Source organism: Aotus nancymaae, unplaced genomic scaffold (genome assembly GCF_030222135.1).
Source record: "Aotus nancymaae isolate 86718 unplaced genomic scaffold, 86718_ANA_hifiasm-v0.15.2.pri h1tg000018l, whole genome shotgun sequence".
In the NCBI taxonomy this organism is placed as follows: domain Eukaryota; kingdom Metazoa; phylum Chordata; class Mammalia; order Primates; family Aotidae; genus Aotus; species Aotus nancymaae.
The window spans coordinates 1,578,629-1,604,623 of NW_026988430.1; the positions used below are offsets into that span (position 1 = coordinate 1,578,629).

General features: G+C 40.7%; 2 protein-coding genes and 1 pseudogene across 3 annotated transcripts in view; 1 reads left to right on the forward strand and 2 right to left on the reverse strand.

The window, feature by feature from the left end:
* ANKFY1 (ankyrin repeat and FYVE domain containing 1) overlaps nt 1-25,995 on the forward strand; it is a 90,987-nt gene that overhangs the window by 22,190 nt on the left and 42,802 nt on the right. For both annotated transcript variants that reach the window (XM_064378069.1, XM_064378070.1), the window contains exons 3-7: nt 7,194-7,312; nt 16,590-16,725; nt 22,127-22,250; nt 23,716-23,865; nt 25,175-25,340. In XM_064378069.1, the coding sequence (XP_064234139.1) occupies nt 7,194-7,312; nt 16,590-16,725; nt 22,127-22,250; nt 23,716-23,865; nt 25,175-25,340 (695 nt within the window). The remainder of the gene's footprint in view (nt 1-7,193; nt 7,313-16,589; nt 16,726-22,126; nt 22,251-23,715; nt 23,866-25,174; nt 25,341-25,995) is intronic.
* Nucleotides 1,537-1,952, reverse strand: LOC135275709 (large ribosomal subunit protein eL36-like). Its single transcript, XM_064378071.1, has one exon. The coding sequence runs from the start codon at nt 1,900-1,902 to the stop codon at nt 1,585-1,587; it is 318 nt and encodes a 105-aa protein (XP_064234141.1). The 5' UTR covers nt 1,903-1,952; the 3' UTR covers nt 1,537-1,584.
* On the reverse strand, nt 2,211-4,138 carry LOC110568377 (ER degradation-enhancing alpha-mannosidase-like protein 1; annotated as a pseudogene).

Genomic DNA, 25,995 nt, shown 5'->3' on the forward strand with positions numbered 1-25,995 from the left:
AGGAATGCCCGAGCTTGCTCAAGTGACAGGCAAAGCACCTCAATAAGAGAACACCAGAGTGCTTACCCACCACTGCCGCCATGGAAGCCAGGGCAGGAGGAGGGGAGCGCCAAAAGAGAAATCACAGGCATGAAGAACTCACCTCCTTCTCTGAGGTGCTCTGTTTTCCCAAATGGACCACTAACAGTCCCACCTCTGTTTGCCCAGAGACAAAGGTACAAGTATGCTCATGTGTATACGTGTATGTGTATTTAACATTTTTAGTGAGTCAGTGAAAACATTTAAAATATATATACTATTCTCAAAGTTTTCTATGCAGTAGATGGGACACTGTTAATAAACAGAATAATGCTTCTGAAATAAAAAAAGGTAAAATAGAAGCATTTTATTTTTTCTATTTTAAAACAACTAGTGTAATAAATGTTTAAAAGACAGAGATGATACGTTACTGCAAATCCTCTTTTCAAAAATCTCAAAGAACTGAACTACATAGCTATTTTTAAAGCCATAACACTTAAAATTTTCAAAAAGGAATAGGATTTCTCCCTTTTGACTAAAAATGTAACATAAGCTTAGACAGTGTTTATTTTTAGCTTTCAAAAGATGTATATGAAATCATTAGAGGTGGGCAAACAGTGACAGGTAAGAACTGTGGTATGCGAGGCTGGAAGTTTTAGGGATTTCCTACTCTTTCTACTAGAATGTATTTCCACCCATGACGCTTCATGGAAGCTAGACTAGGGGTCAACCCTGCTCCACTGTGTAGGAGTAGCGGGTGTGTATCAGTGTGGGTTCAAATAGAGATGTTCTGGCTAAGAAAATAACAAAAAAAGAAAGAAGGCATTTTAGCACAACTTCCTCCTTTTACATGCTTACTTATACAGGTTGAAGGCAAAGACTGGCCAAGCAATTTCCATCCCCCTTTCATCACGGTCCCACCATGTGGCTAAACAGGCCTCTTGAAAACACAGCAATAGCTGCGACATCCAGTGGCCAAAACCAAAACCCATATAAGGCACTAATCTATAGCCTGTATTACACAGGGAAACGGCTCAAGGATACTAAAAAGTCGTGTGACCATTTCTTTCTCCCTGATTTAGCTAATTGGCACTAGACACAGGAAACAAAACAGAACTCTAACCCAAATATGGTCAGAACTGAAAATCCTTGCTTAGGAAATCTAAGAAAGATGGAAGCTCAGATGATCTTAGGCATTGTTCTCTCCCTAAAAGGCACCTGGTTCTGGAACTATGGGAGTTCCTCAGGTAAGTTCATATTCAAAATGCAAAATACCATCCAAAAAATCTGTCAGTTAACCTCGTAGACCATGACATAATAACTTAAAGAGACTGTTGGTTAAGAATTCTGGTTAAGGCCATTATTCTTAAGCAAATAATTTGTAACACCATGAAGCTTACTTGGGGCATACATGAAAAAGTAAATGACTTTTTTCCCCCATGTGATCCAAAATCATGGTTGGATATCAGGGGCAGAGCCCAGTTATCCAATAACAGAAAAGATGACTTTTTTTTTTCTTTTTTTGGGTGCAGCTGTTTATTTCAGGGAGACAGCAGGGGAGGGGGCTCAGTCTTTCTTGGCAGCAGCTTTCCTCATGGCTGCCAAGACATTGCTCAGCTCCTCCCGCTTCCTCTTGGCCCGGATGTGTGTCCCCACCCTTTTCTTGATGAACTTAAGGGCCCGTTTGTCCTTGGAGACCTTTAGCAACTCCATGGCGCGCCGCTCATACGGGGCAAAGCCACACACCTCCCGGATCATGTCCCGCACGAACTTGGTGTGTTTGGTCAGACGCCCATGGCGGCGGCTGTGCCTGGGTTTGCTCACGTTCTTGGTCACCTTGTGGCCCTTGTGGAGGCCCACGGCCATAGGATACCGAAGAGCCATGGCTGCTACTCTCCAATGGCGACCGTGGCGGAAGGCAGGATGACATTTTCAATGCAATTAAGTAGGGATACCAAGTGAACCACATGCCCTTTTGCAGAAATTTCACTTCCAATCCTCTAACAAAGAAGTAGCTAGCCAGGTACAGTGGTGCACACCTGTAATCCCAGCTACACAAGAGGCTGAGGCAGAAGGATCACTTGAACCCAGGTAACCCTGTCTCAAAAAAGTATCAAGACCCTGTCTCAAAAAAAAAAAATAAATAATAAAAATTTTTTTAAAAGAAGTAGCAATACTCCAATATAGTAGGTGCCAGCAAAGTGAAGAGTCTTAGATTCTAAAGTATAAAGCTGTGAACATCAATCCAAAGATGCCCCATCTATTGTGCTTATAACATCAGCATGTCATAAGAGGCCAATTTCCATGTACCTTCTCACTTCAAGTTATATCCTTAACAGGGCATTTTATTGAACAGGAGAGAAACAGTGAAGTGTGCAAGAATTAACCAGATGTGGTGAGGCGCTGCCCAGAAATTCCTACACCATCATGGACAGCGAGACTTCTATCCCCTTCCATTTCAGACTGGACTTTGGCATGGTCTGGGTTCGGTTGTTAAGGTCTGGTTCAAGATGAGGCCTCACAGAGAGCAGATCAAATCAAGCCAACCATCTGGTCAATCTGTCGCATATAGATGCTCTTTAAGGGCAGGGAGTACCTCCTCTCATCAGGTACACGATTGCAGTTGGAGCTGGAGTTGATGACTTTTAACTCGTGAGGTTTCAGCCTGTGCAGACTTTCCCTCTTAGTCCTGCCCTCCCTCTTCAGAGAAGAATTCCTTCCATGGCAATTCCCGAAGATGCTCATCCACAGATATAATGTGTCACTCTGTTGTGAACATGTGTCTGGTTCCAGATTTGTGTACTGGATTGTCTTCATCAAACAGCAGATACAAGTATTTATAGGTTTCACTGAGAAAGAAGCTCTCCATCCGGTCCTCTGTGGACTTGTCGATGATGTGATGCAGCGTGGCATACCCACACTTGACTTCTGTGTACTTTTCCAGACTCTGCAGAATATCCATTCCTACATGGAGGTAGAAGGGATTCTTGGTTGCCTGGTAGAGGAGATATGTGGATTCCACTAACTCTGGTCTCAGTGGGTAGAAGAGAACATCAGGCGCCTGCAGCTGCCAGTTATACCTCTCAGGGAGGGCACCATATCGTTTCCATATGGCATAGTAGAAGGCATGACGGCAGATGGCATCTTCCACATCTTCTATGAGCACCTGCAGTCCAGGGAAAAAGGCCTGCAGAGAGTCAGTCTGGGTGTTCATCAGCTGCCCACTGAACATGTTCACGTTGACATAGAGTGGGGGGTCTCCTTCTCCTTCATTGCAGGCTTCCTGTCCTCTTCTTAAGTAGTTCTGAATACTCTGATATGCAGCATTAAACATTTCTAGGGCTTCTTTTTCTCCAAAGAGAATGTAAGATTTCAAGAGGTATTCATAGAAGGAGTCCAGCCCAGCACCCAGGCCACTTTGCTTTCCAACCCAATGGCCCATCTGAATGTTCACAACATTACCGAGCAATCCCGTATCGTTGCTCCGGAGGTTCCAAAGGGCTTTCACTGCTCATCTGGCCACCCACTCAAATGTGGAGTCCACCAGCAGTCGGCTCAGAATCCCGAATTCCACCAGGAGGGAACCAGCTCCCGCTGTGCACATCTCATTATTGCTGTCAGGAGGAACTCCTGTCTTTAGATTTACCCGAGGATATGGAATTCCTGTCTTGGTGTTTTCAAAAGCAGGGAGGAGCCGCACTGCCAGGTCATGGGCCATGTATAGCAGCTCATTATCATAATCCTTAATTGTCATGTCACCAAAGGGCTGCTTGGAGTCAGTTATTATTCTGTGAGCAGAAAGGAGGCTTCCCAGAACCCTTATCGTGGCCTCAAAGACTTGGACGGTAGAATCTCTGTCAAATGAAACTGTGTTGATCACTAACTTGACTGCTTTCTGGAACTCGGATGAATTTCCCATTATTGCAAGTGTATCCAATGCATCAACAAGAGTCAATGAGTAGTTCCCTAGTACATCATTGATCAGACTTGAAGGGTCCCCGCGGTCAGGCCCACGGCCGCAGCAGTGGATGGGGTTGAGCTCGTCCTGGGGGAAGGTGTGCGCCATGTAGTTGTCATAGCCAAAGACGAACATGCCCCGTGCCAGGTCACGCATCTGGGCACGCAGCAGGAACTAGCCCATTGTCTCCAGCCCCCAGGCTCTCGGGCGGGCTGGCCTGGGCCCAGCCTCGCGGGGTGCGGCCTGGGACGTCCACGGCACCCCCCATCTTAGTCCTTTCTAAATGAAAGAACAATCTATTACAAAAAAAGGAAGTATATATTCTGAGTATAGTTTCATAAGTTGAATAGATGTAGCTTCTTGTAAAATAAAATCCATTGTCTTTTTTTCTCCTCTTTTTCCATGAACAAGTGAACACTTCATTTCTTACTGGCCCAGGGAAGCCTAATGTTATTCTGTTACAGACATATCTGTCCTACTCTTTGAGTCTCTCTCCCATTAGAATTCCCATCATTTAGTTTCTCAATTACTTATTAATTGGTAAGTAATTTTATTTTGCATTCATTTTATTTAAGTCCTTCTCAGAGACAATGGGAATGAGACTGGGAAGTTTTCTTCCTGTCACTTTTTATCTAGTTATGGTATGATCTTATGACTCCCATGGGTCTCTCTTCAGCTTATAAAACTACCCTACACTGGGTGCGGTGGCTTACGCCTGCAATCCCAGCACTTTGGAAGGCTGAGGTGGGTGGATCACTTGAGACCAGGAGTTCGAGACCAGCCTGACCAACATGGCGAAATTCTGTCTCTACTAAAATTACGAAAAGTAGCCGTGCTTGGTGGCACGTGTCTGTAGTCCCAGCTTCTCAGGAGGCTGAGGCAGGAGAATCGCTTGAACCCAGGAGGCAGAGGTTACAGTGAGCCGAGATTGCACCACTGCACTCCCGCCTGGGGGACAGAGTGAGACCCTGTGTAAAACAAAAACAAAAAATCTTGTTCTTTATCTAAAGAAGATTGAAACCCTATGTTATCTACAATGTCAGATATGGAATGGAGCTTTCTTTGGAGACTAAGCTGTCAAGATGTGGTAACTGAAATTGGTAAATCAGTTTCTAAAGCAGAGATCTTCTACCAACAGGGGAAAAATACCTTTATTCCATACCGTGATTTTTGTTGAAAAATATTAATAGTATGCTTCCATGCATTTAACAACTGGAATGACTGACGTGTAGGTTTAAAAATTTTTTAAGTTGAGAAATGTGGAAGAAAGTGGTAGCCTTTTTTTTTTTTTTTTTTTTTTAAATAAGAGACAGAGTCTCACTATGTTGCCCAGGCTGTTCTCAATCTCCCAGTCCTAGTCTCGCAAAGTGCTGGGATTACCAGTGTGTGCCACTATGCCTGACCTACATTTCAAGTTCAGAACACTTTTGTCTCATAAGTAGTTAAGAATGATGGCTATGTGTAGTTACTTACTATACTCATTCTTTTACCAAACAAACCTATAGTTTATAGTTTTTCCTGTGGAAGTGTTTGAGAAACCAGCAAGAAACTACTTACCTCCTCTCCAGTTACAGCATCCTGGTTTCCATGTTTTAAAATAGTCTTTCATTGAGTGGAATCAAGTTTTTTAAAAAATTACTAGGCCCTTAATTGTTTCTATCATTCAATCCTCATGGACAGGACTTGTCAGATTTTCTGGTTTTCATTTGTGTTTTAAAAAATTATTATTAGAAATTATTGATGAAATCCTTATCTTTATTTGCATTTGGTATGTCAGATTACAAAAGATAGAATTTTGACCTCATGCTCATGAATGTGGTAGAAATTTTCTAGAAACATTCATTTTTATAATTTTATGGCTAAAAGTTATACTCATGGTTGAAATAGTACAGACTGAAAATCCATTTAAGTTATTGCAGTGTAATACTTTATGAATATATTGAGAGTTTAAAAGTTATTTGTGATTTGTAGGTAGCTTCTTGTTTTTGTTAAATTATTTACACTTTGTCACAAAATGTGTTGATACAGTTTTATGTTCTGTTTTACAGAGAATACTCTTATTTCTTCTTTGTCCATGAATAGTGTTGTACTGCGTTAACAGCAGTTTGTAGTAATTTGAAATAATAAGTACTCTCAGTCTTGTGATCTAATATAGTTACAGCTTGGTCTTTGATAGAACTAGAATTGTTGATCCTTTCAAATGATGATGAACCATGCTCTAGACAATACTGTAGGGTATAATGTGTCTCTGTCAAGTGTTACATACAAACAGTATTCTGTTTGGGTTTCCTTTTAAGTGGATGGGTTAATTCATGTAATGGTATTTTTTTTCTTTTTTTTCCCATATAGTGATTTTTGTGTAGTTTCCAAAGACTTTCCAACCTAGTAAATAATTTTAAAGTTGAATATGAAAATAAAACATATAACTAGAAGCAGGATGATGACAGTGACTTTGGATTCTTGCCAGCATAACCATATGGCATGTGCTCGTGTCAGCCCAGTGGGTCATCTTGACGTTTTTTGTTAACTGCCCAGATGCTCTTCTACAGTAGCATTTGACATTTCAGAGTTAAACAGAAATATCTATTCAGGAAGATGTTTTCATATAATGGCATGTCATAAATATGGAAGCATGTTTTGAAAAGAGAGCTTTTTCCTCACTCCCTTTTTTATAAGTAGTTGAGTAAAAAAGGGTCAATGTTAGGTCTGAATGTTCCTGGTGAGAACAGGAGTCCAGGCGTTGGGTTTCGTGTTCTGGACTGCGTGTCAGTTTGTTTTTGGTTTTTCTGCTGAACCTTGCTTGAGCGTTACTGTGGAGCACAGCAGCACTGTCGTCTCAAAGCTGTCCTCACCGTCTTTCTTTCTTTCTGTCCCTGATGGTCTATTTTGTTTTATTCTATATAAAATATCCTCTACTTTTTATGTATTAATCATCCTTCTTAACTTGGAGGTTCCCCACCATAAGAATGCCATTAGAAGATGTATGAAAGCAGAGCATCCCATATGAATTAAAACCAGAATTTATACATAGAAAACGTTTCTAACAACATAGCACAAGATGACCTATCAGAATTCAGTGCTAGCATATAGAAATAATTTTTTGCTGTAATTTTTTGTTTTGCAGATAGATGTTGATCAATACTCAATGTGTTTATCAGCTATGAATCCTAGTTAGGATGACATTTTTCTAATATATGTGGATCTTTTTCTTCATCAGTGATCTGAAGATAAAGGTTGGGGACAGGCACATCAATGCTCACAAGTTTGTCCTGGCAGCCCGCAGTGACAGCTGGAGTCTGGCTAACTTGTCTTCCACTAAGGAGCTGGACCTATCAGGTGAGCCTTTGAGCGATGAGGGACATGAAACTGCTAGCAGAAGAACTCTCGGCAGAAAGTTACAGTGTCTTATTTTGAAGTATTTGTGATTTAATGAAAGTAGAATAATTTTCTTAGCAATTGATGGTGACCATGAGCTAGTTAAATAATTAATGAATCAGGAGGTTATACTTTTAGGTGCTTTGTTTACCTACCTAGGAGATAATACCTGGCTAACAAATCATAAATATTTGAGTATCTACAATGTCCTTATGATTTATAAAATGTAAATATTTTCCATATACTCATTTCATGAAAAAGTAGGCTACAAATAAGGATTCATGTGCAGAAAAAATTTTTCCTTCAAATCTAATAAAAAGTCCTGCTGTCAAATTGCCTAAAACTTAATACTAGATGCCTGAACTCAGAACAGTTACTCTGAAGAATAATAATAATCTTTCTTTAACATCAAAGGTTGACCATTAGCCTTCAGAATTTTAATAGGTGTGGGTTACTGTATCAGATGCTGGATATGTTCATTTGCTTCATTTTAGTACCCATTTTACTATGTATGTATCTCATAGCATTGCGTTGTATAGCTTAAATTTATACAATTTTTTTTGAAAAGAATTTTAAAGCCGGGTATGGTGGCTCATGCCTGTAATCCTAGCACTTTGAGAGGCCAAGGTGGGAGGATCACTTGAGCCCAGGAATTCAATACCAGCCTGGGCAACATAGCAAGACCCTGTCTCTACAGTAAATTAAAAAAAAAAATCAGCTTGACATGATGGCATGTGCCTGTAGCCCCAGTTTGTTGGAAATACAAGGTGGATGGATTTCTTGAGCCAAGAGTTTAAGGCCACAGTGAGCTATGCTGTCACCACTGCATTCCAGCCTGGGCAACAGAGCAAGACCCTGTCTCCAAAAAAAAAAAAAACAAAATAGCTACATTGGCTTATTTAATGTTATTATTTGTTTTATATCACGTGTTTGTGTGTGTGTGTGTATGTGTGTGATTGAAGCAAATAGGGTGGCAAGTGGACTAAAAAACAATCATTTTCAGAAGTTGACCTAAAAGTTGCATTTTCATTTAGTACTTGCCTACTATCGCGAAAAAAAGGGCAAAGAGCAAAGTTTTAATTTAATTCTACTGTTAATATTCTTGAGAATTATATGGTGAGGAGAACGACAAGGATGTGTTCTGAGAAGTGTGTCATTACGTGGTTTTGTTGTGGGAATATCATAGAGTATATTTACACAAATCTACATGGTAGAGTCTGCTACATGCCTAGGCTATATGGCATAGTCTGTGGCTCCTGGGCTACAACCCTGTACAGCGCTGGATGCCATAGGCAGCAGTAACATGGTAAGTATTTGCATATCTAAACATAGAAAAGGTCAGCAAAAATGCCATATTATAATTTTATGGGACCAGCATCGTATCTGCAGTCTGTTGTCGACCAAACATAGTTACGCTGCTCATGACCATACTTGCCGAAGTGCTTGTCTGAGTGAGTTACATCTTTGTTTAGAAGGTTTGTCAGTGCAGAAGGCACTATTTTCCATGTGCAGTGCCAGCATCACTGGGGTGATAACACAGTCCCTGCTATATGGAACCCATACTCTGCTGGAGGAAGCAGGCCACAAACAAGTCATTTCAGACCAGGGCTCTACATACAGAAATGTGATTCGCTTACACGTAAGGTTGAGAAGAGACTCAGTTGGGGTGATAAAGGAGGGTTGCATAGGTGGCTAAAACCTGAGCAGTGTTGTAAAGGCGAAGTAGGCACTTATCTCACGGACTAAGGAGAATGTATGTCAGTGTTCCCCAACTGTGAGTGAACTCTGTATCTTTATGATAATTTCTAGGATTTAACTTGGAATCCATAACTAAAAGTTATAGATACAGATACACTTATACACCGACCCGTGTGTATGCCTGCATGCCAGTGACTAAAAACATCTGTCTTGAAATAGTGTTTTCCTGGAAGGGCATCAGTTCACGTGATCGAAATCTCAAGGCATAGCTTTTTTTTTTTTTTTTTTAATGAACGAGCGGTTCTCATATTGCCCAGGTTGGCCTTGAACGCATAGCCTCACCTCCTCAAGCGCCAGGACAACTGGCCAGAGCCACCACGGCGCTCTGCCTTTTTTTTTTTTTTTTTTTTTAAAGCATGATGTTTTGAAGCCATGTATCTTTGACCTCATATATAACAGAATTATGGACACCTTTTAAAATTCTTAAGATCATTTGGTGTTTTTCACAAAATGTATGATAGGATGTTGATTATATGAACTGAATGTTTATGAAGTCTAGAAGATAATATATGGAAAATATTTGACTTTGTTAGAAATTAGAATAAGCTACCATCTTTTGATAGCTATATAATCAAAAATTGATGATCCCAGTAGTTGTGAGGCTCATGAAATTTGTATTCTTGTACATTGCCAGTGACATTATAAGTAGATATGATAGTTTTAGAAAGGAGTTAGGCAGCTGAGCGGTGAAATATTCTTTTTTTTTTTTTTCTTCATTGTGTGTCTTCTGGGAATCTATCATAGGTAACTCAGACAGTGTGAATGTTCCTCAGTTTTATTTGTAATGGTGAAATATTGACTGCAACCAAAATGAATGAGAGTGGGGAAAAAAAAAACACGGCTGCTCTCTGGAACAAACAAAATTGCACAACACCGAAAATTACATGAAGGAATAAAAAGCCAATTTAAACATTGAATTAAAAAATTTTCCTTTTCACTGAACTTTTTTAATACATCTAAACATTTAGAGCTTAATTCAGTGCTGTCTGGCTGCAAGATTGCATCACTGTGAGTCAGGGAGTTTTTTCGAGTTGAGGACAATAAATTGTTAATGTCTTCAAATGTCTCTAGACACGCTCGAGTTGTAAATAATAAGTGTGTTTTGATCCTACTATAAGGTTTATTTCAGGAGTGATCTATTTCAAAGCAAATGATTTTGTGGCTTTGGTAGATCAGGTATCTGTGAAGATAGCTGATAGGAGAAGATGTGGCATTTTTACTGTTTATGACATTTTTATGAGCGGTATCTTTGAATTGTGTTATGGGGGAGAGGTCCAGGGTGGTAGTGCACGTGTGGACCCGTTCATGTTTAATTGTGTGCTTTGGCCAGCCATGCTGCTCACTGCCTGGGTGGATGTGTGATTGCCTAAACCTGGGGTTGCAGTTTCTGGGACTGGCTGGGAAGCCTGTGTGTTATGTGATACCTGTGAGCACTAGCACTTCGTGGCTGGCCAGCAATTTGAGGAAGATTGGAAATAGGTTCTTGTAAACAGGTGTATAAATAGCACAAAAGCTATGTTTTAAATGCCCAAGTGTTTTCCACACCAACAGGTTTGATAAAATCATTTAATGAATTTATTGGTGTTGTGTTTTTTCAACATTTGTCCATTCATATAACAAATACTGAGTGGTAAGCACTATTTAAGGTGCTAGGGATACAAAGTGTACAAAGTTAAATTCTTGCTTGCACGAAACTTACATCTTAGAATGTAAGAAAACCTCCACGTTTCTTTTCAAGATCTTGTCTAATTTTTCTTCTTCTTTTTCTTTTTTTTTTTTTTGAGACAGAGTTTCACCCTTGTTACCCAGGCTGGAGTGCAATGGTGTGATCTTGGCTCACTGCAACCTCTCCCTCCTGGGTTCAAGCAATTTTCCTCTCAAGTAGCTGAGATTACAGGCATGTGCCACTATGCCTGGCAAATTTTGAATTTTAATAGCGATGGGGTTTCTCCATGTTGGTCAGGCTGGTCTCAAACTCCCAACCTCAGGTGATCTGCTCGCCTCAGCGTCCCAGAGTGCTGGGGTTACAGGCGTGAGCCACTGCACTCAGTCCTGATATTTCTTAAGATTAAAAACAAGTTTAATCCTGCTATTAGTTATGATTTTTTTTTTAGTGTTTTTTTGTTTGTTTGTTTGTTTGTTTTTTGTTTTTAGATTTACCCAGGCTAGAGTGTAGTGGTGCAATTATGGCTCACTGCAGCCTTGACCTCCTGGCCTTAGGTAGTCCTTCCACCTCAGCCTCCCGAGTATCTGGGACTACAGGCATGTGCTACTATACCTTGCTAATTTTTTGTATAGATGGGGTTTTGCCATGTTGCCCAGGCTGGTCTTGAACTCCTGGACTCAAGGAATGCTCCTGCTTTGGCCTCCCAAAGTGTTGGGGCTACAAGCGTGAGCCACTGCACACAGCCTTAATTATGAGAATTTTAGCACATGCTGATGAAATACAACAGGCATTATGTACTTTAAAGGTATTTGGGTATATGAATCATACCTTGTTAAAAAAAGTGAAATGTTTGCGCCTGATGTGATCCACTGATAAAGGCACAATCACTTCTGTAGGATTCTTTTTTGTTCGTTTGTTTTTGAGATAAGGTCTCACTCTGTTGCCCAGGCTAGAATGCATTGACACTATTGTGGCTCACTGCAGCCTTGAACTCCTGGGCTCAAGAGATCCTCCCACCTCAGCCTCTCAGGTAGCTGGGAGTATGGGTGTGCAACACCATGCCTGGTTAATTTTTTAATAGAGTTGGGGTGTTGCTGGCCAAGGCTGGACTCAAACTCCTGGTTTCAAATGATCCTCTTGCTTCAGCTACCCAAAGTGCTGGATTTCAGGCATGAGCCACTGTGCCTGGCTTTTCTGTAGGTTTTTTGCCATTAATGCATAGCCTCAATCTAATCATGAGAAAACATCAGACCCAAATTGAGGAACATTTCTCAAAAGTGGCTCACGCCTGTAATCCCAGCACTTTGGGAGCCCAAGGTGATTGCATCACGAGGTCAAGAGGTCGAGACCATCCTGGCCAACACGATAAAACCCCATCTCTGCTAAAAATATAAAAAATTAGCTGGGTGTAGTGGCATGCACCTGTAGTCCCAGCTACTCGGGAGGCTGAGGGAGGAGGATTACTTGAACCCGGGAGGTGGAAGTTGCAGTGAGCCAGGATCGCGTCACTGCATTTCAGCCTGGAGACAGAGTGAGACTCTGTCTCAAAAAAAAAAGAAAAAGAAAAAGAAAAAAGAAAAGAAAAAGAAAAACAAGAATGGTTTAGGAAGTATTAGAGATTGGCTGAGACTAACACTGAATGCAATGTAGAATCCTCAGTTGGAATTCTGGCCATAAAAAGGGTATTACTGGTAAAACTGGCAAAATAGAGCCTATAATTAGTTAATAATACTGGTGTTGTAGGTATTACCTAATTACCTAATTTTGATAATTGTACTGTGGTTATATAAGCTGTCTTGGTATTAGGGGAAGATGAGTAAAGGGCATATGGGAATGCTCTGCAGCTTTTCTATAAGTATGAAAGTGTCTGAAAATGTAAACCAAGTAGAAATTTGCTTTTTTATTTCTTATTGTTAAGATATTTTTAAATAGATGAAGTGATAGATATGTTAATTAGCTTATTATAACCATTTCATAATGTATACATATATCAAAACATGTCATACATTATTAACTCTATATAATTTTTGTCTACCCTAATAAGAAAGAATAAAAGATAAAAGTTTATAAAGATAATGATTGACCAAGTGGGAAGAGAAAGAATATGACTGTTAGCTCAACAAAGCATAACAAACCTGAGTCCACAAGGAGAGTATTACTTCTCTGTGAAGTAAAGTAATTTACTTCTAGCAAAATGATCTGTTTATAGCCTCTCTGTAGCACTTTACCAATAGCAGCTGACACGGTGAGAGGTTCCAATGGATTGAAATGGCTGTTTTGAAGCTAAAGTTGGTTGCATGTTTTCTCAAGCAAAGATCTTACAGGTCCGTGGCTTAAGAGCTCAGGGTGTGAGTCATTCAGCTCTCCTGGAATGTGTACTGGGTAGTGTCAAGCCATTCCAGATGGCAGAAAGCATCCTCCTTGATTCCTTTCATTCTGGTTGGGAAAGTTGTGCCCTGAAGAATCGCCTGGAATGCTTGCACTGTGCAGTGGGAAGGCATAGTTTCCCAGACTCTGTGCTGAGGCACCCCCAAATGCTTCAGCAAACTCAGGGGAGCTGTGTGATATTTAAATTTTTAATAGAAGCATAGCAGTATTCAACATCTGTTGGCTACTCTATGAACTACTAGCTCAAGGCTGTTCAGTTGCAGTATTAAATCATACTGTGTTCTTTCAGTGACATCCATGCTAAGTTTAGAATGTGCTCGCAAAAAAAGAATAACAAATTCTTTGATAGTTCTCCCTTCAAGGGTGGATTCAGATTCTCCTCTTCAGTATAGCCTGATTCACCTGTAATAAATGGAGTATGGTAGAAGTGACAACATGTGACTTGAGAGATGGCTTCATCAAAGGGATTATGGCCTCCTCCTTGCTCTCTCTTTCAGATTGCTCACTTTGGGGGACATTAGCAGCCATGTCATGAGGACACTCAAACAGCCTTGTGGCCTCCTGCCGACAGCTGAGTCCCATGTCCAGAGAGTCTCTTAGTGGTCAAAAGAATCTGTTTTATCTGTGGTTATATTCTTTACTTAATCCTGATACTGCTTTTGGGTTTTTCTCACCAATCTTTGGTTATGTTAAGTTTGTTGTCTTGTGTTGGCTTAAAACAAATAAGCAGATTTGGTTTAGGTTAATTGTTCTTTTAATTTTTATTTATATTTAGCCAATTCAATAATTTCTGTTTATCTATATTAAATCTTTCTTTGGAATTCATTTGAATTATTTTTTTCTTTTTGAGTTGAATTACTGTATTTTATCTCATTTTTTTTTTTTTTTTTTTTTTTTTTCTGAGACAGAGTCTCACTGTTGCCCAGGCTGGAGAGCAGTGGTGTGATCTCGGCTTGCTGCAACCTCCCCTCCTGTGTTCAAGCCATTCTCCTGCCTCAGCTCCTTTTAGAGCGAACTCCTGTTTTATGCAGTCATCTATCTTTTACCACCACTTGCTTAAGTAGATTGGAAGCAGATAGGCTGGACGATTTACCCAAAAGTACACAGTTGTAGCACACACCCTCCTTCCGGTTCATTGTTCTCTGCCTACCCTTACTCCACTGGCTGCTTAATCTGAGTCACAGGGTGAATTTCTTGTCCTTTTTTGTTTATGAGACGGAGTCTTGCTCTGTCACCAGGCTGGAGTGCAATGGCATGATATCGGCTCACTGCAACCTCCGCCTCCTTGGCTCAGGTAATTATTCTGCCTCAGCCTCCTGCGTAGCTGGGATTACAGGTGTACAGCATCACACCTGGAGAATTTTTGTATTTTTAGTAGAGACGGGGTTTCACCATGTTGGCCAGGATGGTCTTGATCTCTTGACCTCGTGATCCTCCCGCCTCGGCCTCCCAAAGTACTGGGATTATAAGTGTGAGCCACCACGCCTGGCCAAGAATCAGATTTCTAATAAGCTCTCAGATTGAGGCTGAATCTCCTAGCCCAGGACTACACCTTGAGAATTACTTGTGTTGACCATGATTTTAAGTATTCTTCTAACCATCACTCTTGTTATTCTGACTAGTCAAGAGTTAACTCTAGATGAAATAATAGTTTAGATATTTTGTACTATGATTCTCATCCCAAACATTTCCCCAAGTTGCTGTACAGTCTTTAACTTAAAAAGATTGCACAAGTAATTCATATTCCTTAAGTAAAAATAAAGCTAACAGTAAAATTAAGCTAAAAGAAAAATTAGTTATAAATTATCCCTAGGTTGATATTTTAGTATGTATCCTAATCTCTTGAGAGACGGACACAGAAAAATGTGTGTGTCTGTCTCTCAATGTGTGTAGTGTGTAGTATATAGTGTATTATATATATATATATGTGTGTGTGTGTATGCATGCATACACACGAGTATATGTAACAAAAAGGAAGACCTATTTTTTTTCCTTTATCTTTGTTTTTTGAGACAGGGTCTTGTTCTGTCACCCATGCTGGAGTGCAGTGGTGCAGTCACGGTTTGGTGCCGCCTCAACCTCCTGGGCTCAGTTTATCTTCCCACATTGGCCCCCTGAGTAGCTGCGACTACAGACACATGCCACCACTAATGATATGTGCCCAACTAATTTTTGTATTTTTTGTTTAATTTTTTTCTTATTTCTGTAGTTTTTGGGGGACAGGTGGTGTTTGGTTACATGGATAAGTTCTTTAGCGGTGATTTCTGAGATTTTGGTGTAATTTTTGTATGTTTTGTAAAGACAGGGTTTCACTGTATCGCCTGCACTGGTCTTGAATTCCTGGGCTCAAGCCGTTCGCCACTTTGGCCTCCCAAAGCTTTGACAGGCATGAGCCACTGCACCAAGCCAATGAGATCTTATACAAGTATTTTTAGCCAACTTTTCAAAAAGCCTATGTAGTAAATCTCTTATGTTGAATATATATCTGCATAGTTTTAATTGCGTTTTTTAAGTGTGTATGTATATTGTAATTTAATTAGCTCTCCATTGTTGAACTCTTTTGTCTAGTTTTTCATTATTAATAATACTGTGTTGAGCATCTTAGTACATATGTTTTTCTGTATTTGTCCAATTATTGTCTTAGGATAATAATCTACATATGTAGTTGCTATGTAAAAGGTTATGTTCTTTAAAAACATCTTTGCTGATCTGATAGATAAAACCTACTCTGGTTTAAATTTGTGTTTGGTTATCAGTAAGATTTATTGGCCATTATTTATCTTTGTGAATTACCTATTTATATCCATTGCCCATTTTTCCACTGGATGTCCGTCTTTTCATTTGTAAGGTATTTTTATTATAAAGAATGTGCACTCCGGCTGGGTGAAGCAGCTTACACCTGTAATCCTAACACTTTGGGAGGCCAAAGCAGGAGAATTATTTGAGCCCAGGATTTCGAGATCAGCTTGGGCAATACAGTGAAACCCTGTCTCTACAAAAAATACAAAAATTAACCTGGCATGCTAGCACACACCTGTCATCCCAGCTACTCGGGAGGCTGAGGTGGAAGGATCACTTGAGCCCAGGGAGTTCGAGGCCTCAGTAAGGTGTGATTGTGCCACTGCATTCCAGCCTGGGGGACATACTTAGACCCTGTCTCAGTAGAAAAAAAGAATGTGAACTCTTTGTCAGAGGTTTCAAATATTTTCCCCAATGTATTCAACATATCTTTAGTAGGTTCACTTCCCCACTCACTGCAAAACTTTAGAGTTAGATGCTGCCCAGACTGCTTAGTCACCATTTTTAATGGCTGTGTAATATTTCTTTAAGTTGGGTATACCGTAATTTATTAGCTTCCAATTTCGAGAAAGTCTGAGCATGTCATTCAGTGCTTTTTCAGTTGTTCTCTCTGCTTTGTTTAACCAGATGCTAACCCAGAGGTGACGATGACAATGCTTCGCTGGATCTATACGGACGAGTTGGAGTTCAGAGAGGATGATGTGTTCCTAACGGAATTGATGAAACTAGCAAATCGGTTTCAGCTACAGCTCCTCAGGGAGAGGCAAGTCACAGCAGATATATTCAAGCACCTCAAATGGTGGAGGCTGAGCTTTAATTATGCCGAGCTCTGGGAAAACAGCTGCTTCTGCTAATGTAAATGACTTCTGCAGGGTGTTCTCTTAAAGGCGATGTTGGGGAGAGAATTTGTTATCTCCGTTGCTTGGTGTTATCTTGTAGTTAAATTCTGCTAAAGCTTTTGCTGTTTTCTTTCACTGCTGTTACCTGAAATTACACAATTGTATAAACTGAAAAATTAAATATGAAATAATGTAATCCAGTGTCCAGACATGCAGCTTTCCTTCCCTTTCTGTGTTCCTTGACATTTTACTCTATTTTCTGATATATCCAGTTGAATGAAGTCCTTAGCCATAGTCTCGTTGTTGGAAACAATGAATGCCTAAATTAATAAGTGAAAATATTGTTCAAATAAGTTTCATAGCCAGTGTTCCAGAGAACTCATTTCAGTGAAGTTACTGCATTTTAGGTTGTCAAGGAGGTAGCATGCTGTGTTTTTATGTTGCATTTTCTCTGCTGCACCCCCAACTTGGCATTTTAGAACAACAGAAAACAAAACGTTCACGAAGTAATGTCAGACTGTATGTCCTGCAGCGTCTGTCTTCTGGAGATGTGGCTCTTGGTAATCAGCTTGGATGCCGGAGTGTCTTTTTACAGCATTTAGTGATCTTTTGTATTCCACTGGGTGGCTAAAGGAATGGCTGTTCTCCTGGGTGAGTGAAGGGTTGGTTTCAGCCATCAAGAAGCACTCCAACTGTTGCTGTGTTTTTCCCCAGAGAGCCCAGAGAGACTTTGCTGCCTAGAGCTGCTCACTGTTTCATCACAGGGATGCTGTTTTCCCGGGAGGACTCATTGTTTACCCACATGAAACCAGTAGACAGCTGACTCCTGTCTGATATTGATGTGGGTTTGTGTGCATTTTAATATCTAAATCCAGTAACAAAAACAAAAGCAGGTCCACGGTCTATAGGTGCATACAATATTAGGTTATTAGCAAAGCTAACTTTACTATTGAGGCCATTCAGTTAACACTTTCATTTGTTTGATAATTTGTTTCAGTGAGTTTTGGTGAGAGTGAAATGAGACTGATTTTAATTAGAGCGAGTACAATTTATGTCTTTATATTTTTTTTCCAGACTTTCTGAGCTTTCTCCTACTGACCCTGTCAAACTTGCTTATATAAATTAAGTTGCTTTGATACAAAGGTTCAGGTTGGAGTAGTTCAGAGCACTGTAATGTGTGTAATGGATTCTTTAATTAAACTCTTGTGTATTGACTGAGTAGGCTTCATAACTGTCAGCATTACCAGATGCTTCATTTTGTATTGTTGGATGTGATTATTGGGTTATTATCTGTCATGGCTTTCGTAAGAGCTGAAGTGGAAGACACCAGGAGTGGATTCAAGTGTCAGCCTTTAAAGGGTCACAGAGTGCCCACTGCTGTCCTCGAAAGGAATTACATGTTTGAGATGGTGATTGAAAGGGTGCTGACAGACGCAGGCACTTCAATGTGAGGCAGGCGTTGCTTTTTTTTGTAATGTAGGGATCTCGGCACCAATTTAATGAAAAGGATGTTTTTATAGTAAGAATTATCAGGAAAATACTTTTTTTCTTTTTTTTTCTACCGTGGAGGGCACACTGAAGAAAATACTCTTTTGCCAGGCTGGAGTGCAATGGCACCATCTCGGCTTACTGCAGCTTCTGCCTCCAGGTTCAAGTGATTCTCCTGCCTCAGCCTCCTGAGTAGCTGGGATTACAGGCGCATGCCACCATGCCTGGCTAATTTTGTATTTTTATCAGAGGCAGAGTTTCACCATGTTACCCATGCTGGTCTCAAACTCCTGACCTCGAGTGATTCTTCCGCCTCAACCTCCCAAAGTGCTGGGATTACAGGCTTGAGCCACCATACCTGGCTATTTTATTTATTTATTCATTTATTTATTTATCTTTTGAGATGGAGTTTTGCTCTTGTTGTCCAGGCTGGAGGGCAATGGCGCAATCTCGGCTCACTGCAACCTCCACCCCCGGTTAAAGTGATTCTCCTGCCTCAGCCTCCTGAGTAACTGGGATTACAGGCACCCACCATTATGCCCGGCCAATTTTTGTGTTTTTAGTAGAGACGGGGTTTTGCTATGTTGGCCAGGCTAGTCTTGAACTCCTGACCTCAGGTGATCTGCCCACCTCGGCCTCCCAAAGTGCTAAGAGGCATGAGTCACCACGACTGGCTAATTTTTTTTAAAAAGGAGACAATTAATGTATACTAAAAAATGATAGGTAATATTTTTCTCCTTACAAAATTATGATACATGTTCAGTGTGTGATATTTGGAAAATACAGAATGATGTAAAGGAAAAAGTCATTTGTTACTAAATCACTGTTCACCTGTCATTTTTCTTCTCAGTAATTTTTCTTTTTCCCACATCCACTCAAGAGTAATATAAAAACTAGACAGGAGTTTTTGGGACGTTTAAATATATGCTTGATTTTATACTTTTAAAATTAGGTTTATTGTTTTTGTACATCTATATCCTTTGTGTACTCTAAAGTTAAAAATAATAATTAAAAACTTCCCTTTGGGTGACAGTCTGTCTTGCTATTTTCAAAGAGAATATAGGAACCTAGAATCTGAATTTCTAAATAAGATTACATGTTCGTTGGTTGCATAAATCATGTCAGTTACTATTTATAATCTATCCAAATGGCAAATGGCACTCTAGAGATCCTAGAATTGGTGACAGTGAAATGTGTGCCAGCTTTAATAAAATATCTGTCTTCCTGAAACATATTTGAGTCCCTTGGCACAATATCATTTGACAGTAAAAAGGAGAATGGAATTTTCAAATTCTCAGCAATTGTCTGTAAAAGTGCTTTGTAAAGTGCTCTACAAATGTGAGTCATTACTTCCTGAGATCACACTGTGTATTAGACTGCCTGTTGTTAGGATGTTAGGAAGGCAGACTGAATATTAGTTGTAAAAGTGGTAAAAGCTTCATATATCTGAAAAGAGGATTTTTCTCCTGAATGCTCTGATTTCATAGCTGAGGTTAGAGTGACTTTGTCAGATATTGATGTGGTGTGCTACAGGTTTGGAGAAGCCAATGGTACAGAAAACTGAGGCTTAGAAATACGCTGTTGTACGGAACTTACGTTCTTGTTTATTATAACTTATTGATATAACTTACTTAGATATTATAACAACTTTTTTTTTTTTTTGAGACGGAGTTTCGCTCTTGTTACCCAGGCTGGAGTGCAATGGCACGATCTCGGCTCACCGCAACCTCTGCCTCCTGTGTTCAAGCAATTCTCCTGCCTCAGCCTCCCGTGTAGCTGGGATTACAGGCATGCACCACCATGCCTAGCTAAGTTTTGTATTTTTAGTAGAGACGGGGTTTCACCTTGTTGGCCAGGAAGATCTCGATCTCTTGACCTCGTGATCCACCCGCCTCAGCCTCCCAAAGTGCTGGGATTATAGGCATGAGCCACCGCGCCCGGCCCAACAACATGATTTTTAAAGTGCCCTGGGAGAGATGCTTCCTTACACCAAGTCAGTTATGTTAATTAAAAACAAAGTGCCCAGCCTGGACAACATAGTGAAACCCCGTCTCTACTAAAAATACAAAAATTAGCCGAGCTTGGCTGTGCGTGCCTGTAATCCCAGCTACTTGGGAGGCTGAAGCAGGAGAATCGCTTGAACCCAGGAGGTGGAAGTTGCAGTGAGCCGAGATCATGCCACTGTACGCCAGCCTGGGTGACAGAGTAAGACTCTGCTCAAAACAAAAAACAAAACAAAAAAAACACCAACAACAAAAAATATCAAAACTTTGACAGGTCTTAGTATAAAGCAGGTGCCTACATTTATTGCTAAATAGAGAAATGACTCCAAGATTACATTCTTGCTCCTAGCCTCTCCTTTGAGAGGTTTTGAAAGTGTGTTCTTCATTCTTCCCAGGTCTTTCTTGTGACCTTCCTTCTTTCTTCCTCCATCACCCTCTCCCGTAGTCCTTTTCTACTCTGTTACCTGAAGCTCATCTGTTAAGACTGGGAATTAACTGCTAGCTGGTTATTGTTAACAGGACTGACGTCCACGAATGTGGGTTATTAAAATCATATGCTTCTTCCTTAGTAAAGGAATTTCAGACTTGAGAGACGAGACGGGCTAGGAGAGGGCCCTCAAACTTACGAGCATATCGACTACATACCTCAAGCTGTGCTGAGTGTAACTAGTTCTCCTCCATCTTGACAAACACACAAGTATTCCTCAAACATCTGAAGGAGAGTAACATCTTCATTTTACAGAGGAGGAGACAGGGCACAGAGAGCCCAAGTAATTTGACCCCTAAAATTTAATGGGTCTCCACTCAGGTCTTTCTTACCTCATTGTTTATTTATTTTGCTCTGTCCACCACATTCTGCCTTTGTGATTAGAAAAGAGTTTTGGTGGCTGCTCCTGGCGGGGAAAACAATGGTGGATGTCAGGAAATCTCGTGAAATCATACTAGTCCTCTGTGGCTGCCCTAGGAGGTGAACCTGATTTGGAGGGAGTTGTGGAGGCAAGGAAGCTGAAGGACTATGCCCTGGCCTTCTTTTCCCCATAGACCTGGTGTCATAGGAGATCCCCTAAGGCTTCCAGGATTTGGGACTACAGGCACCCACCACCACACTCAGCTAGTTTGTTTTGGTGTTTTTAGTACAGACAGGATTTCACCATGTTGGCCAGGCTGGTCTTGAATTCCTGAGCTCAGGCAGTCTGCCTACCTCGACCTCCCAAAGTCCTAGAATTACAGGCGTGAGCCATCATGCCTGGCCGATTTGTCTATCTTTTCCAAACATTATAGATACTGTAGGTGGACTTTTAACATGCAACTTTATTGAGTTATAATTCACATACTATGCACATTCATCTTATAGAGCTTTTAAGGAGGTGTTAGTTATTGAGGCCTAGAGCTCATGTATGAAACTGTTTCTAACCCACACTGTTTGCATGATACAGTTGTGCTAGTGGGAACTAAAGCCGTGTTCCATACGATTAGATGTCCTTTGAAGGACAGAGGTTGGTCCATTTTGTGCTTGCTTTAACAATTACCTGTCTATATGATCAGCGAGTGTCACATGCTTACTGTTAAGGCAATTGGGGTATTATGCTTACTAAGTTTATTCGCATGTTAGTTTGATTCTGACCAGAACTGAGCAATGAAATATTATAATGAAATTCTAGTACTTTTAAAATTTGGAGACCACCTGTAATTTATTCATAATACTTTGTTTAACCTTACCCCATAGTGTTATTAACAGGACGTAGCCAGCCAGTGCACTGATTATTGCTCTGGTTTGTTCATTTATGAATATATTTGTCTAGTAATCATGCTCATCATGAATACTCTCTTACAGATGTGAGAAGGGTGTTATGTCTCTAGTGAATGTCAGGAACTGTATTCGCTTCTACCAGACGGCAGAGGAACTGAATGCTAGCACCCTGATGAACTACTGTGCAGAAATTATTGCAAGTCACTGGGTGAGTGAGAGCTTGAGGGGTACTGACCGAGGCCTGGGACATAACTCCATGGAAAGGTACCTCTCTGGCATCTAGTTTCCTCTTGTTACACAGTTGAAGAATAACTCTTTTGATTAGATGATCTGTGAGACTCTTCAGCCCTGAAATTCTGGGAGTTCTGTGATTTCAGAGTGGAAGGACAAAAGATAGCTCAGATTGGGCTGGGCGCAGTGGCTCATGCCTGCAATTCCAGCACTTTGGGAGGCCGAGGCAGGCAGACCACTTGAAGTCAGGAGTTTGAGACCGGCCTGGCCAACATGGTGAAAGCCCGTCTCTACTAAAAATACAAAAATCAGCCAGGCTCAGTGGTGCATGCTTTTTAGTCCCAGCTACTCAGGAGGCTGAGGCATGACAATTACTTAAACCTGGGAGGTGGAGGTTGCAGTGAGCCAAGATCATACCACTGCACTCCAGCCTGGGTGACAGAGTGAGACTCTGAAAAGCTCAGGTTCAGAAACAGGCTTGGAAGCATCGCCTGCCTTCACCCTCCATCTGTGGAAGCTGCCGCTAAGCTGCAGGAACAGGGTGTGGCTCCGCGGCCAGCAGCTCTGCAGTACTCGGCACACGGTTTCAGAGCTTGCCCTTGTTCTCTACATCAGGTGGAGAGCATCTTTAAATTTACATTTGTCTTTCTTAGGTTGTTTTCATCATAAAGAACAGTGTTCACATTTGTTGTTGTTGTTGTTGTTGTTGTTGTTAGCAGTTTTAAGAAATCAGGGTTAGTGCTACCTTTTGCAAACTATTTTCTGTGAATTGTTTGGTATTCAGCAACATTGTGGGAAAAGCCTTAGAGTTTCAGAAACGGTGGCTAAAAGCACTGGATTTTTTTTTTTTTAATTTTTCTTTCCTTTTCCTTCTCATAACTAATATAGAAAAGCACTGGATTTTAAGGAATTGAAACAGGATTGGAAACCTTTCAGTTAAAATAGGTAGACATATAGACAGCTGCAATAATAGGGACCAGCTATGACCCAGTGGAGTGACTTGTTTGTGAAGTTCTAATGGACTTTGTAACTGCCATCTTCGTGGGAGTGGGAGGCGGACTCCCTGCTCTCATGTGGAGGCTCCCTCGGGGTGCATTCCTGTTAGAGGTAAGCGTGGCTTGTGCTTTTCTGTCTCACTGGGAGACTCAGTAGTGCTAGGGTAAAGAGTGAGGCTCGGAACACAGGCTTTCTGGTTCCCTAGCCATTTAAGGACTGTCTGAACTTGAGCAAGTTATCTAATCTCCTTATGCTTTACTTTTTTCTTCTGTAAAATGGGGATGATCAAGTGCTTACCTCATTGGGTTTTGGGGAGAAATAAATGAGTTGGGAAATGTTAAGCTCTTAAATTAGAGCCTGACTGCTGCATTTTAAGGGCTTACTAATGGGAGTTGTTTTTATTGTTTTGTATCTGTTCTGCTTTTTACTATGTTATGAATTCTTAGGATGACTTGAGAAAGGAGGATTTCAGTAGCATGAGTGCTCAGTTGTTATACAAAATGATCAAATCCAAGACAGAGTACCCGCTACATAAAGCTATCAAAGTGGAGAGAGAAGATGTGGTCTTCCTTTATCTGATTGAAATGGATTCCCAGGTACCGTAGCTGCCTTTTCCATTTTTCATTTCCCAAAGCTGTAATGCACTTATTTTTTCCATGGTACTCCTCACTTCCATTGGAGCCATCCCTGGCACGGTCTTTAATGTACAGATGTCTACTAAATAGTTTGTTCAAGGCAAGCTGAGCTTTTCTAACATGTTCCTCAAAATCCTTCCAGCCTTAGCCGTTGTCCAATTTAAAAACCTCTCACATGCTTTTAGGTAGTTTTTTTTTTTCTGTAACAATACTTCTTAACTTCCAGGTGCAAAATCTGTATTAGTTTACTTTTGCTGCTGTAATAAATTACCATCAACTTAATGGGTAAAAGAACACAAATGTATTGCCTGACAGTTTCATAGGTTGGAAGTCTAGGACAGGAGTCACTGGCCTAAAATCAAGGTGTCAGCAGGCTGGGCTTCTTTCCAGAGACTCTAGAGGAGAATCCATTTCCTGCTTATTTGGGTTTTTGGCAGAATTCAGATTCTTGCAGTTATAGGATCGAGGTCCCTGTTTTCTTGCCAGCTGTGAGCTGAGGGCCATTCCCACCTTCTAGAGGCCACCACACATTCCTTAGCTCATAGCCCTGGCTTTTGTCTTAAAAGCCAGCAGTGGTGGGTCAGGTCCCTCTCATGTCATATCTCTCTTACTTACTCTTCCGGTTCCCGTTTTCACTTGTAAGAGGTTGTGTGATGAGTTAGATTGGGGTGCCCTCCCCATCTCAAGGTCCTTCATCTTCATCACATCTTCAGCACACCTTTTGCCATGTAATGTGACATGTTTTACAGGTTCTAGGGCTTAGGACATGGACATCTTTGGGGGGCTATAATTCTGCCTTCTGCATTACCTTAAATGAAACGTAGTGGCTCTTGACAGATGGGAACGAGGTATGTTTTATCCTGGGTGTCAGTGTACTGGGAGACATTGAACTGCTGGGAAGAATGAGGTAGGAAAGCCACTGCCTTTCATGAAAACATGAGCTCTTTATCAAGGAGCCCTCCAAACTTCTGCCCTGGCAGTTGTGCCCCATGGCACTCTGTCCACATTTTCCCTGTGGTTCTTACATTGTCTCCCACGTTGTTTATGTTTGCTATCTGGTCCCCACTAATTCTGTCCTCCCTGAAAATATGTGCCCTGAGGAAGCCTGATAGAAGTTTGTGACGAAGTTGAATTTGAGGAGTAAGCAGTGTCAGAGCACTTAAATTGGACTTTTGTAGTGGAGATGATATTTAAGGGTCAAGGTGGGAGAAATTAAAATAGGTTGTATTCTCTACTCACTGGACGCTAATTTACAAACTTGTTTGTATAGCTCCCTGGGAAGCTGAATGAGGCGGATCATAATGGAGATCTGGCATTAGATCTAGCCCTTTCACGACGACTGGAGAGTATTGCCACCACGCTGGTTAGCCACAAAGCTGATGTGGACATGGTGGACAAGCATGGCTGGAGCTTGTTACACAAAGGAATCCAAAGAGGTGGGAAGAGGTGTATTTTTTGTTTTTCTCTGCAGGCAATTTTATTTTTATCCAAGTAATTTTTGAAGACTTTCTGACCTTGTTTCAAAAATTCTCGAAGGCTTCTCTAGTCTGTACTCACAGGCTGCGTGATTTAGAATTTGATCATGGGTCATGATTGAGAATTTGATCATGGCTGTTCCCTAGGCCTTGTTAGTTTGGCCATTCATGGTGCCCACAAGGCCCCAGAAGAAAGGCTCTAAAGATGGTCCTGTGTGTGAGGAAGTACCTTTTACTTGTAAGCACCTGATATGTTGGCTTGCTCAGTGGGTCACTTTCTCTAGGAATTGTGCTAGGAAGGTATTGCTTTTCTATCCTACCACAGATAGAAGGATAGTATCAAAGCCATCAATGTTTAAACATATTCTTGGATTCAGGGTTTTCATTTTAACAGGCTAGACTTCTATTACGATAAATTGATAAAGTTTCATTTTGTTCTAGCAAAGTTATTTGGAATTGTAGCTATATTTTGAATACATTGTTGGTAGTTGGAAGAATATAGAAAGGATAAACTTGAGAACAAAACATTTTAATCTTAATGAATTAACTTCTCAAAGGAAGAAACAATACTAGTTTTTTGTTTAGTTTTTTCCATGGTCTTACTAATTCCTAAATC

Excerpts from the sequence above, each read along its gene's own strand:
- LOC135275709 (XM_064378071.1), bottom strand. The coding sequence starts at position 1,902 with ATGGCTCTTCGGTATCCTATGGCCGTGGGCCTCCACAAGGGCCACAAG.